Source organism: Salvelinus alpinus, chromosome 25, assembly GCF_045679555.1.
Source record: "Salvelinus alpinus chromosome 25, SLU_Salpinus.1, whole genome shotgun sequence".
Classification (NCBI taxonomy): Eukaryota; Metazoa; Chordata; class Actinopteri; order Salmoniformes; family Salmonidae; genus Salvelinus; species Salvelinus alpinus.
Genome location: NC_092110.1, coordinates 4,229,998 through 4,243,238, shown reverse-complemented (window position 1 = coordinate 4,243,238; position 13,241 = coordinate 4,229,998). Strand labels below are relative to the sequence as shown.

The 13,241-nt window shown below is 43.4% G+C and overlaps 1 protein-coding gene across 6 annotated transcripts in view; it reads left to right on the top strand.

The window, feature by feature from the left end:
- LOC139553215 (DNA (cytosine-5)-methyltransferase 3A-like) overlaps positions 1-13,241 on the top strand; it is an 80,705-nt gene that overhangs the window by 41,110 nt on the left and 26,354 nt on the right. For 5 of the 6 annotated variants that reach the window (XM_071365287.1, XM_071365285.1, XM_071365286.1 and 2 more), the window contains exons 5-6: positions 3,588-3,634; positions 4,463-4,609. In XM_071365287.1, the coding sequence (XP_071221388.1) occupies positions 3,588-3,634; positions 4,463-4,609 (194 nt within the window). The remainder of the gene's footprint in view (positions 1-3,587; positions 3,635-4,462; positions 4,610-13,241) is intronic. The other variant, XM_071365288.1, reaches the window with a different exon arrangement.

Here is a 13,241-nt window from a genome sequence, read left to right as displayed (position 1 = left end):
TTTTCTGTAGCCAAGATGATTCGGATGGACTCTATCATTCCTGTAGAATATGTCAAAGTTAATTGTAAAAGTGATTACACCAGAGAGCTACAGTAATATTTTAGCCGGCCCAACGATGGTAAAATAATTGGCTGCTTTTTGAAATCTTTCAGTGCTAGAATCAATTCTTTAAAATCAATTTTCAGAAGTTCTGAGCTAGCCCTCCTTATGTCGTTTCACCCGACATGGACTACGACAGCGTCAGCTCCCGGCAACTGTCGTAGAATGGTTGTAAGCAGCCTTGTAATGTCCTGTACCCGTGCTCCAGGATAGCACAGGGTTTTTGCCCCGGGAACCATGATGTTCCTTACGATAGAACTGCCGACGATGAAAGCTGCTGCTGAGGAGGTCAGGCTGCTCTTTCGCCTTGAGTGGTTTCGCAAACTCCTCGAGGACAGAGGGACGGTGGTGCCCGATGGACCCGAGCCAGCAGTAGTATCCATGGTGGATGATGAATGAGCCAGAGTCTCAAGACAGTCTCACTGTCTGTTGAAGGTGGGAGCTGAGGATCTGAACCCGAGGTAGAAGCCATCGGAGAGGGATCCGGAACAGAGGGCAAAGGCGCAGGTACCTCCGGTTACCTCCGAAGCCCCCAGGGAAGAACCCGCCGAAGTCTCTGGATCCAGGGCAGCGAAGCTGTTTCTAGTCTGTGTCCGGTCCGGGCTTAACATCTCCAAGAAGGCCCCCCTTGCCAGAGGATGCTGTTTTTGATTTCCACGGCGAGTGACATACAGTACATTCGGAAAGTATTCAGACCACTTCCCGTTTTCCATATTTTGTTACGTTACAGCCTTATTCTAAAATGGATTAAATCATATTTTTCCCTCATCAATTTACATACAATACCCAATAATGACAAGGAGAAAACAGGTTTTTATTAAATTAAAAAAACAAAACAGAAATACCTTATTCGCATAAGTATTCAGACCCTTTGCTATGAGACTCGAACTTGAGCTCAGGTGCATCCTGTTTCCATTGATCATATTTGAGATGTTTCTACAACTTGATTGGAGTCCACCTGTGGTAAATTCAATTGATTGGACATGATTTGGAAAGGCACACACCTGTCTATATAAGGTCCCACAGTTGACAGTGCATGTCAGAGCAAAAACCAAGCCATGAGGTTGAAGGAATTGTCCGTAGAGTTCCGAGACAGGATTGTGTCGAGGCACAGACCTGGGGAAGGTTACCAAAACATTTCTGCAGCATTGGTCCCCAAGAACACAGTGGCCTCCATCATTCTTAAATGGAAGAAGTTTGTAACCACCAAGACTCTTCCTATAGCTGGCCCGTCCGGCCAAACTGAGCTATCTGGGGAGAAGGGCCTTGGTCTGGGAGGTGACCAAGCACCCGATGGTCACTCTGAAAAAGCTCTGGAGTTCCTCTGTGGAGATGGGAGAACCTTCTAGAAGGACAACCATCTCTGCAACACCACCAATCAGGCCTTTATGGTAGAGTGGCCAGATGGAAGCCACTCCTCAGTAAGAGGCACATGACAGCCTGCTTGGAGTTTGCCAAAAGGCTTCTAAAGGACTCTGACCATGAGAAACAAGATTCTATGGTCTGATGAAACCAAGATTGAACTCTTTGACCTGAATGCAAAGTGTGAAGTCTGGAAGAAACCTGGCACCATCCCTACGGTGAAGCGTGGTGGTGGCAGCATCATGCTGTGGGGATGTTTTTCAGCGGCAGGGACTGGGAGACTAGTCAGGATCGAGGGAAAGATGAACGGAGAAAAGTACAGAGAGCAACTTGTTTGTGTTTTTTTAACCCCCCTTTTCTCCCCAATTTCTATCTTGTCTCATCGCTGCAACTCCCCAACTGCCTCGGGAGGCAAAGGTCGAGTCATGCGTCCTCCGAAACATGACCACCAAAGCGTACTTCTTAACACCCACCGGCTTAACCCGGAAGCCAGCCCTATGGGACTCCTGATCACGGCCGGTTGTGATAAAGCATGGGATCGAACCCGGGTCTGTAATGACCCAATCTAGCAATGTGATGCAGTGCCTTAGACCGCTGCGCACTCGGGAGGCCCCAGTACAGAGAGATCCTTGATGAAAACCTGCTACAGTGCACTCAGGACCTCAGACTGGGGTGAAGGTTCACCTTCCAACCCCTAAGCACACAGCCAAGTCAATGCAGGAGTGGCTGAAACTAACTGCAGCTCTTTGTTAAGTCTCTGAATTCTGTCGCCCATAGTTTTCCCTGATCTGGTAACCTAACCAGATAAAACTCCAGAACTTGTACGGTATGACTTGATTAATCTGTTGTTAATGATGATATGATGTGACCAGAGTTTTTCTAATCAGGTCTTAAAGAAAGGCTAGAAAAACTAATGTCCTTGTGGAGGATGAAAACCCTGTCAAACTGCAGAAATCTTGTACTTGTTCATATTAATTATATTTTAAAGAAGGACTAGAGGAATTTCTTATACACAGACACAGAAAAGCAACATGATTGGACAATAAAACCCACAGGGCTGAGCTAGCTTTATTCAGGTTTGCATTGTGTAGTCCTGCCCTATGCAGCTAAAAGCCTAATAAAAAATGTACTCACAGTCAATGTCAGCTATTTTGTTTATTCATTAATTCCAGTTAATAATTGTGGATTAAAAAAGTCTAGGTAGCCTAGTGAGCCCGAGTTTGAATACAAATCAAATGGATCCCATTCACGTTTTCTCACAAACAAATGGGCTATAAATACACAACGTTACTGCTTCGTTTACCCTGGCCAGAGGGACAGGGTGCCTAGTAGGCTAGACTATGCAACTGCTGTTGTTAGTAGCCTTCAGTTGATCAGACTGAAAAATAGTCTAGTTTCCATGCAATACAGCATGTCAGATCGCTTGTGTTTAGGTATATAGGCTGCTACATTTATGTAAGAGTTTTTGCTTGTGTCTGTCGGGAGTGATGTGTTATCGCGCTACAGAGATGTTCAGTTACCTCTGGTTTTATTTCCTACCTGTCAGTTAATGGATTAATGTTTGGCCTGAGAGTCTGAATCAGAGAAAATGAAGGTCATCCTCAGGGGCCATGGCCATTGTCTCCAGAGTCCAGACAGCTACGTCATTCTGACACGTCTAACATCCCTGAGACAATAGAGCCATGCGGGGTGAATAGACTTCTAACCCGGTCGGCAGACATTGATATCAGGTGCTAAGGTGACAGGCAATTGTGACTAGCTAGCCCACAGGTGACTAGCTACAGGTCAGGTAGAACTCTTATGAATGATTGAGGTGAACATTGCTCTTGTGTGGCTGACTCGCTGTGTTTTTCTCCAGAGGTTAAACTACTGTGACTATCTAGCCTTGAGGTGTGACTTGCCTACAGGTAGACTCCTATGAATGATTGAGGGGATCCATTGGTCCCGTGTGGCTGATTCGCTGTGTTTTTCTCGCCAGATGCTAAGGTGACTATAGCTACTGTGACTGTAGTCTCTGTCGTCTCATAGCTGCTGAGGCTGGGCCAGCGAGACGACTGACTATTGGCTAGGCCAAAGGTACACTATTGAATGATTGCTCCTATGTGACTCACTGTGTTTCCCTCTAGATGTGGAGCAGAAGGAGGAGGATGGAGAGGATACAACCAAGAACGAGGTACGTCACCCACTGTCTTCATTCTGCCGTGTTGTGTAACGTCGTCAGTCAATCGGTCAATCAATGGTTCGGTCTCTGTAGGTGTGTCGATTCTCCACCTTTCTCGGGAAGTGTGGACTTGTACAGTTGCTTAGCTTTTGCCGTGGATTTAACAATGGTGGAAACGCCCTCCTGTCAGTGCTTACATCAAGTCTATGCTTGATGGGGAGTGTCGAAGTAGAGGCTCCTGGAAGAGGCCTCAGTCAGGGCCTTCGTTAGGACGGACCACATGTTCGGGGATGGTGATGCTGGACTAGGGGGAAGGTTTTCTTTTAGTAGATGATTTGTATAATATCACGGCCTCTTGGACTTGTGAAATGGTACCTAATGGAGTATAGATCTGACATATCAAATACACTTGGTGCCCAGTCCGACACGGAAGGTCCTCGCGTTGGTCGATGGCGTCAGCAAGCTCGCCACGCCAGGCTGTGATTGGTTGAGACTGTAGCGGGTTGCCACGGCTCTGGAAGAGGCAGTTTGTGCTCCTTGCTGTTTGACCAGTTGCACATGGTCTGCATTGGGCTACAGTTTTGTGAAAGAGTCATCATCTCTTTCTGGAGCACACACCTCATCCCTCCACACTCCCAAAAAAGAAAAATAGCAAAGAATTGCTACTCCGCCTAGCAACCGTATTAGCCAGCAGTTTCAGCAGTGATAGCATGAAACTTTGCCTGCGTCATCTTCCTCCCTCTGCAAACATGCAAAATCTTAGCAGAGCAAACAAACATCAAACTAATACGTTAGTTCATTTCTTTCTTTTGGTTTTCTTCTTTGTATCCCTTTAAACAGGGAGTTGGAGGCCCTGGGACAGGCAGGCTGCGTGGCTCTGTCAGCCTGCGTCAGAGGCCCATGCCCAGAGTAACCTTCCAGGCCGGTGACCCATATTACATTAGCAAGAGGACCAGGGAGGAGTGGCTGGCTAAATGGAAGATGGAGGTGAGTACAGTGCCACCCACCGGCTGGCTGTCTCGCCACTGTCTCATGCAGGCTTTGACTCTTAGGGGTGCCCAAACTGCCCATTGTGTCTTGGGGATGCCTGATGTTGATATTTTTTACAGTTGTGGGGCTTATGCGTGGGCTCTAGAGCTGACCACAAAGATTTCTTATGGGGATGATTGGTTCCCAGTCCTCTCTAGCCATCCTGTTATTCAAACCTGGTCTCAGGGATTACAGATGGTTCAGAGCTGCCTGTCTGTTAGGGTTAGCAAGAGTCCAATAGACAGGGCATTCATAGCCAAGTGGACCGGAATTTGTTGGGTGCTTTCACAGCCAAGTGTATTTGATGGGTCATTTGATTTATCATAGAGGTACCATTTATTTCATTGGCTTTGTAGGGTGTTTGAGTCTCCTGGAGTTTCCTTCCTGTCTTTGTAGAGCCTACTTCAGTGCACCATTGTTGACCAATGATAAATGACCACTAATTGTTGTTGCTCACTCGCGTTTTCTGTTGCCTCGGTTTAGTTCCCACTATACAGCCCAAAGTCACGTTATAGTCATGGTCCAAGCTATGAACTTGCACCAGTCAGAGACTAATCTAGCCTCCACCTAAATCCAAACTCATTTGAAGTTTATTTGCCATGTAATAAGCTAATTGTAAATCTTACTCACCGGTAAGAATCTAAACTAAGGAGAGCAAACCAATAAGATCATTTACAAGATCGTTCTTACCACATTTGCACACACTGTATATAGATTTTTTCTATTGTGTTATTGACTGTACGTTTTGTTTATCCAATGTGTATCTCTGTGTTGTTTGTGCCGCACTGCTTTGCTTTATCTCGGCGAAGTCGCAGTTGTAAACCAGGCCTACCTGGTTAAATAAAGGTGAAATAAAAAATATATAAAAAATATATTGTGACTAAAAAGCAAGTTCTTCCATTGTTACAACCACTTCAATATGCACTGAGTGTACAAAGCATTAGGAACATCTTCCTAATATTGAGTTGCACCCTCTTTTTGCCCTCAGAACAGCCTCAATTTGTCAGGGCATGGACTCTACAAGGTGCTGAAGGTGTTCCACAGGGATGCTGGCCCATGTCGACTCCAATGCTTCCCACAGTTGTGTCAAGTTGGCTGGATGTCCTTTGCGTGGTGGACCATTCTTGATACACGCGGGAAACTGTAGAGTGTGAAAAACCCAGTACCGTTGCAGTTCTTGACCCACTCAAACACATTTTTTGATGCACATCACGCACAACAGAAAAACGAAAGAAAAAAAACATAGCTATAGCTAGCTATATGCTCTCTTGGGTAAATAAATTAAACTAGCTCCAGTATGCTAATCTTTTTGAGTGTGAATTGTACTGCGTTGTATTATACTGGACTGGAATTACCCACATAGTTCAAACCATGATAGAGCGGAAGAAGAGAACATGTGATTCTGGTGCAGCACATGCGGCCTACATGGTTAGAAGTATAGGCTAGCGAATGCTATTTTAATTTTGAAATATAATAGGACCTATTTCTATAATTAGCAGGCTGACACATATATACCTTTCATAATATTTCCCCTCGTGTTATTAGCATACCTCCTCTTTCTCTCTCTTGTTGCTGCATTCCTTCCTCGCTTTCAACTGTTAAACGATATAAGTTTCGTTGTCCTTATCTTCATCATTCCAATGGCATCCTTGAATTTTATAGGACTAGAATTAGATGCAGAAGGCTTTCACTTCTCTTCACAATGATTGAGTGGTTATGGTCTGAATAAATAACTGCTATAGCCTACCGCCATCTCGCGTTCTCTTGACTTTCAAACTACCCGTGAGTTCTATTGGCTGCTGGATTTAACATTCAGCGAACAAGAGCTTGCGTTCCTCTTCGAATAGTCTATAGGTATAAGAAATGCAAAAAAATCATGTTCAGCAAGCTATTCTTTTTTTTCTTTTCTTTTTTTCACCTTTATTTAACCAGGTAGGCTAGTTGAGAACAAGTTCTCATTTGCAACTGCGACCTGGCCAAGATAAAGCAAAGCAGTTCGACACATACAACAACACAGAGTTACACATGAAATAAACAAACATACAGTCAATAATACAGTAGAAAAAGTCTATATACAGTATGTGCAAATGAGGTAGGGTAAGGGAGGTAAGGCAATAAATAGGCCATGGTGGCGAAGTAATCACAATATAGCAACTAAACACTGGAATGGTAGATGTGCAGAAGATGAATGTGCAAGTAGAGATACTGGGGTGCAAAGAGCAAGATAAATAAATAAATACAGTATGGGGATGAGGTAGTTGGATGGGCTATATACAGGTGCAGTGATCTGTGAGCTGCTCTGACAGCTGGTGATTAAAGCTAGTGAGGGAGATATGAGTCTCCAGCTTCAGTGATTTTTGTAGTTCGTTCCAGTCATTGGCAGCAGAGAACTGGAAGGAAAGGCGGCCAAAGTAAGAATTGGCTTTGGGGGTGACTAGTGAGATATACCTGCTGGAGCGCGTGCTACGGGTGGGTGCTGCTATGGTGACCAGTGAGCTGAGATAAGGCGGGGCTTTACCTAGCAGAGACTTGTAGATGACCTGGAGCCAGTGGGTTTGGCAACGAGTATGAAGCGATTCTAGTCTAGCTTTTCCTGCATGGGACTTCAAGAGCTAAGGAGTGTTTAAGGAGGCCCGCAGAGCACCGGTGATTGCGCAAGAGACAGAGGCTAGAAGTTAAACGCTTATTATGCGTAACCCATCATTAGTTTGCTAAATATAAGGCTAATACTACCTTGAATTTATCACCTAAAAGAGGTAGGCTAGGATATCTATATATAGAGCTATATATCAATCTAGAACAGGATCATCTATTTTGAATGGAGTTGACGGAGAGATAGAAAGACTGCGAGAGTGCTAGCACATGCAATGATAGGCTGTTTCACTGCAGCTGCAATAAAACAATCTTTACAATTAAAAAAAAAGGTGACCCCCAAAAGCCAGATGGAGATGTGTAAATTAGACGCGCATTCTTTCTTTATATTACTGTAGCATAAGCTACGCTGCAGCAAATGTAGGCCTGTCTGTCACAAGAAAAAAATCTACCACGATGACATGATTGGTCTACATGCATTGTGAACTGCGCTCCGTACTGAGATGGTCTGTCCCCACCCTGAGTGTTGATTCATCAAGCCAGATTGAGACATTGCATGTCATTTAACAGTTCCATTTCACGCCATGCTGTTCATAGAAATAATTGATTATAATTGACCGGTTTCTCGCAGTTATTTATCTCGGGAGAAGAGAGTTGTTTTGGGCAGCAAACGGCGTTGGGTCTCAGTAGCCGGGTTCCCGCCATTCAACCCTAATCGACACTGATTGAAGTGGATTTAACAGGTGACATCAATAAGGGATCATAGCTTTCTCCTGGATTCACCTGGTCAGTCTATGTCATGGAAAGAGCAGGTGTTCCTAATGTTTTGTACACTCAGTGTAGGTAATATCGCAGTCGTGTGGTACACCCCTATAATAGGCTATTGCATTTGTATTTATTTAAACATGCCTCCTCCTGAATGTGACTACACAGCATCCTACTAACCCGATGTGACAATGTACTCTACAGCTTGTTCAGGTTCTGTGTTTCAGATCATTCATAACTCGTTCCCAAAACGATATGTCGTAAATCCTTGTAAATGTCTCCCTCTCAATTCAATTCAGGGCTTTGTTGGCATGGGAAACATATGTTTACATTGCCAACGCAAGTGAAATAGATAATAAATCAAATAAAAAATGAACACTAAACATTGCACTCACAAAAGTTCCAAAGGAATAGAGACATTTCAAATGTCATATTTTGGCAATATGCAGTGTTGTAACAATGTGCAAATAGTTAAAGTACAAAAGGGAAAATAAATAAACATAAATATGGGTTGTATTTACAATGGTGTTTGTTCTTCACGCTCTCTCTCCCTCCCCCCTCCTCCTTCACATCAGGAACATGTAGGGATTGTGTGATTTCATTTCAGATCATTCATAACTTGTTCCAAAAACAATCATAAATCCTTGTAAAATGTATCCTTGTAAATCACTCTCTCTCTATCTCTCTCTCTTGCTCATTTTCTTTCTCTCTCTCTCTCTCTCTCTCTCTCTCTCTCTCTCTCTCTCCCTCCCTTCTCCCCTCTCTCTTTACCTCTCTCTCTCTCTCTCTCTCTCTCTCCCTCCCTTCTCCCCTCTCTCTTTACCTCTCTCTCTCTCTCTCTCTCTCTCTCTCTCTCTCTCTCTCTCTCTCTCTCTCTCCCTTCTCCCCTCTCTCTTTACCTCTCTCCCCCCTTCCTTCCTTCCTCCCTCCCTCCCTCCCTCACTTCTTCATGTCAGGAACATGTAGTGAGACGACTCACTGTTACATAATGAGTGGCTGTGTCCATGGCAACAAGATGGGACCTACCATTCTGTCTCCTCCCCTCCCTCCAGTACTCAGTTCTGCCATTGGAGCAGGCTTTGGGAGAACCCATAAAAGTGTCTGGTGGGGGGAAATATTGGCAAATTAGCAGGACATGCTGGGGTCTCACGAGTGAAATGCCGTAAAGAACCAGAGAAACAGGCAGCTGGGGCTAGGCAACTCAAGAGGCTGTTTTTCTTTCACCTAAAGGATTTAAAAATCACAAGATGACATAAGAGGACACTGCACATAAATACGCATGTGTAAGAAGAAATAGTCAGTATTTCGTTATTGAGAACATTACATTTTTTGGGGTGATATAATTCCAAAAGGATGCATTTGTAGTGGTGGCATTGCAGCCCTGTGCTCAGGACTTAACAGAGAAGGTAAAGAAGCTTGCAGGTTTGACTGTGTTGTTGCTGCTGGGGACAGGGCATCAGGTTCACTGTGCTGCTAGAGCTGACGGGGGAAGGAGGAGGAGAGGAAGAGGATATTTCTTAACTGAAAGGGTTAGCTTAAAGGGGAAGAATCCCTTTCTGCTCTCTTCTTCCGCTTTCGCAGAGAGAGAGAGAGAGAGAGAGAGAGAGAAACGATCACTCGTTTTATGTGCCTTTCGTTGTGTTATACAGTGGACTTTTCTCTCCTTCCTCCCACCCCTCATTCTTCTCCTAACCCCTCCCCCAGCCCCAGCTATGGAAATGAACTCTGTGAAGATGAGGTTTGCTGCAAATTTCCAGCCCTGCTTGCAAGACAGCCTCTTGGCTCTCCGCCAACATTTTGCAAGTCCTCTCTAGCCAACCAGAATTCCTGTCGGCAGTCACCTGACCCTGAATTCCCAGACAAAGAAATGTTCATGCTTCTTTCTCTTCTTTTTTTTGAGCGATCTCCTCTACCCCGAGTGGGGGGTAAAAAATTGCAGCCCTACATTGGATTAAAAGGGTCGTGTGTTGGCGTGTATGGGTATGTGCATTGCATTATTTGTTCGATAACATGGTGGTGGTTAGTGTGCATGAGAGATTAGCCCGTGTACAGCGAGGGGAATATGCTGATTTAAGGTATTTCCACGAGAGACCATCTGCTCTCCCTCAGCAGCTTAAAGGGAAACCGTCACTTAAAAAAAAGGAAAGTGAGAGCACAGTGATTTGCAGAAGTGCTGAGGAAAAAGTGCTCATGCTTGAAAAAAGTTTTTTGAGACGGGAAGAACGTGATCCAGAGCGGTGTTTGTGCAGAAGGTGTTTCCTGTTTCACAGCAGTGGCACTAAGAGTTATTTCTGTTTTAACAGCAGTGGCAGTAAGAGTTAGTTATTTCTGTTTAACACGCAGTGGCAGTAAGAGTTAGTTATTTCTGTTTAACAGCAGTGGCAGTAAGAGTTAGTTATTTATGTTTAACAGCAGTGGCAGTAAGAGTTAGTTATTTCTGTTTAACACGCAGTGGCAGTAAGAGTTAGTTATTTCTGTTTAACACGCAGTGGCAGTAAGAGTTAGTTATTTCTGTTTAACACACAGTGGCAGTAAGAGTTAGTTATTTCTGTTTAACACGCCGTGGCAGTAAGAGTTAGTTATTTCTGTTTAACACGCAGTGGCAGTAAGAGTTAGTTATTTCTGTTTAACACGCAGTGGCAGTAAGAGTTAGTTATTTCTGTTTAACAGCAGTGGCAGTAAGAGTTAGTTATTTCTGTTTAACACGCAGTGGCAGTAAGAGTTAGTTATTTCTGTTTAACACGCAGTGGCAGTAAGAGTTAGTTATTTCTGTTTAACACACAGTGGCAGTAAGAGTTAGTTATTTCTGTTTAACACGCAGTGGCAGTAAGAGTTAGTTATTTCTGTTTAACACGCAGTGGCAGTAAGAGTTAGTTATTTCTGTTTAACACGCAGTGGCAGTAAGAGTTAGTTATTTCTGTTTAACACGCAGTGGTGGTAAGAGTTAGTTATTTCTGTTTAACACGCAGTGGCAGTAAGAGTTAGTTATTTCTGTTTAACACGCAGTGGCAGTAAGAGTTAGTTATTTCTGTTTAACACGCAGTGGCAGTAAGAGTTAGTTATTTGTGTTTAACAGCAGTGGCAGTAAGAGTTAGTTATTTCTGTTTAACACGCAGTGGCAGTAAGAGTTAGTTATTTCTGTTTAACACGCAGTGGCAGTAAGAGTTAGTTATTTCTGTTTAACACACAGTGGCAGTAAGAGTTAGTTATTTCTGTTTAACACGCAGTGGCAGTAAGAGTTAGTTATTTCTGTTTAACACGCAGTGGCAGTAAGAGTTAGTTATTTCTGTTTAACACGCAGTGGCAGTAAGAGTTAGTTATTTCTGTTTAACACGCAGTGGTGGTAAGAGTTAGTTATTTCTGTTTAACACGCAGTGGCGGTAAGAGTTAGTTATTTCTGTTTAACATGCAGTGGCAGTAAGAGTTAGTTATTTCTGTTTAACAGCAGTGGCAGTAAGAGTTAGTTATTTCTGTTTAACAGCAGTGGCAGTAAGAGTTAGTTATTTCTGTTTAACAGCAGTGGCAGTAAGAGTTAGTTATTTCTGTTTAACAGCAGTGGCAGTAAGAGTTATTTCTTACTGTACATGTTATATCACTTGTGTTTAGTCAGTTTTTTTTCTGTTTAGATAAGCTACATGCTTATACAATACATTGCATGTGTATGTACACGATCACACATCTATTATAGATTTGAATAGTTATACATACATTATACATGTTCTGACATATAGTTTGCAGCTGGGAAGTTTTGATTGTGGTGATTGAATAACTGAACCGGCTGAACTGGGAGAAGGTTCACTACTAGGCCCCACCCCCCATCCCATGTGTTATCAGTGGTTAAGTTACCCTTAAAACACACCAGAATAACACTTTTCTAATCACCTTCTTTGTTGTAGACTGTTGTAATTCTATAGATCTATAGAATTGGGTATGGATTTATTTTTCCCCCCCGATTAATCGCATACTTGAATGCTTTACATTTACATGGTAAAATGTCGGAATGGAAACTCCTTTTCAGATGATTAAAAGCTTTTCAAGTTATTTTTAAAGCCATTTAACCAAGCTCCTCAGGAGGCCGTTTTAAGAATGCCACTTGTGGATTCATTGCGAACTATGTTTATATATTCATGACTGACCCTGTAATATTCGTAATTGTCTCCTAAAAGGACCTAATACAATGGGGACCAGGTGGTGTCTTTCTGGATTTGTGACCCGCTGTGAGGGGGGGGGGGGGGTGACCCCCGGGTCAGTAATAAAATACACAGCCATTGTCGGGCATAATGGCAAAGATCTGAGCTAATGAATTCTATTGCCACATTGCTACACGTGGTTCTGCTCTCTTAATCTGTGTGTTGAAGCAGTTTAAGGGTTCATTTCCAGCCTGAAAGCAGCTTTCTGGATCACAGTTCAGGATCTTCTGATCCTGACGTCTGTGAACTAGAATGCTACCTCACATCTCTCCGGGAATCTCCGTTGATTTCTTCATGTGTGGAAAAACGATTGTTGTGTCTATAGCTTTGCAAACACAAACCCTAGTCTGTCATATAGTACACAGATATATATACTTCCAAGACAATGTGCAGTTGTGTAGGAGGACGTTGTGTGAGACAAATGACTAGGTCAGCCCTTTAGTTATTTCATCTGGTAACACTAGACATGAAGCTGCTCTTATACCTTTGTAGTAACACTGCAGTTACTGCAGTAATAACATAGCCCTTGGTGTAAGTAAGAAAAGCATAGCCATTGGTGTACAGTACACATACACGGAAACTGTAACAGAAACCAGTCTATGAATGAGTAGCAGTTCTTATTGCCTGACTTTGCAGTCTATCACCATGTAGTTGCGCTGGGGGTATCATGGTGTACAGAACTACAAAGACGTGCGAAGTTTCCCTTCTATTGTGTCCTCGACATGTCTACAGTCAGGAAGTCAGTCAGAGGAATGGAGGGCTTTTTCACCATTAAACTAACCCATATTGCAATCACACCCAGGTACAGACAGTACACTGAACAAAAATATAAAGTGTTGGTCCCATGTTTTGTGAACTGAAATAAAAGATCCCAGAAATGTTGTGCACAAATGTGTATTTCATCCCTGTTATTGAGCATTTCTCCTTTGCCAAGATGATACATCCACCTGATAGGTCTGGCATATCAAGAAGCTGATTAAACGGCGCGATCATTACACAGGTGCACCTCGTGCTGGGGCCAATAAAAGGACACTCTAAAATGT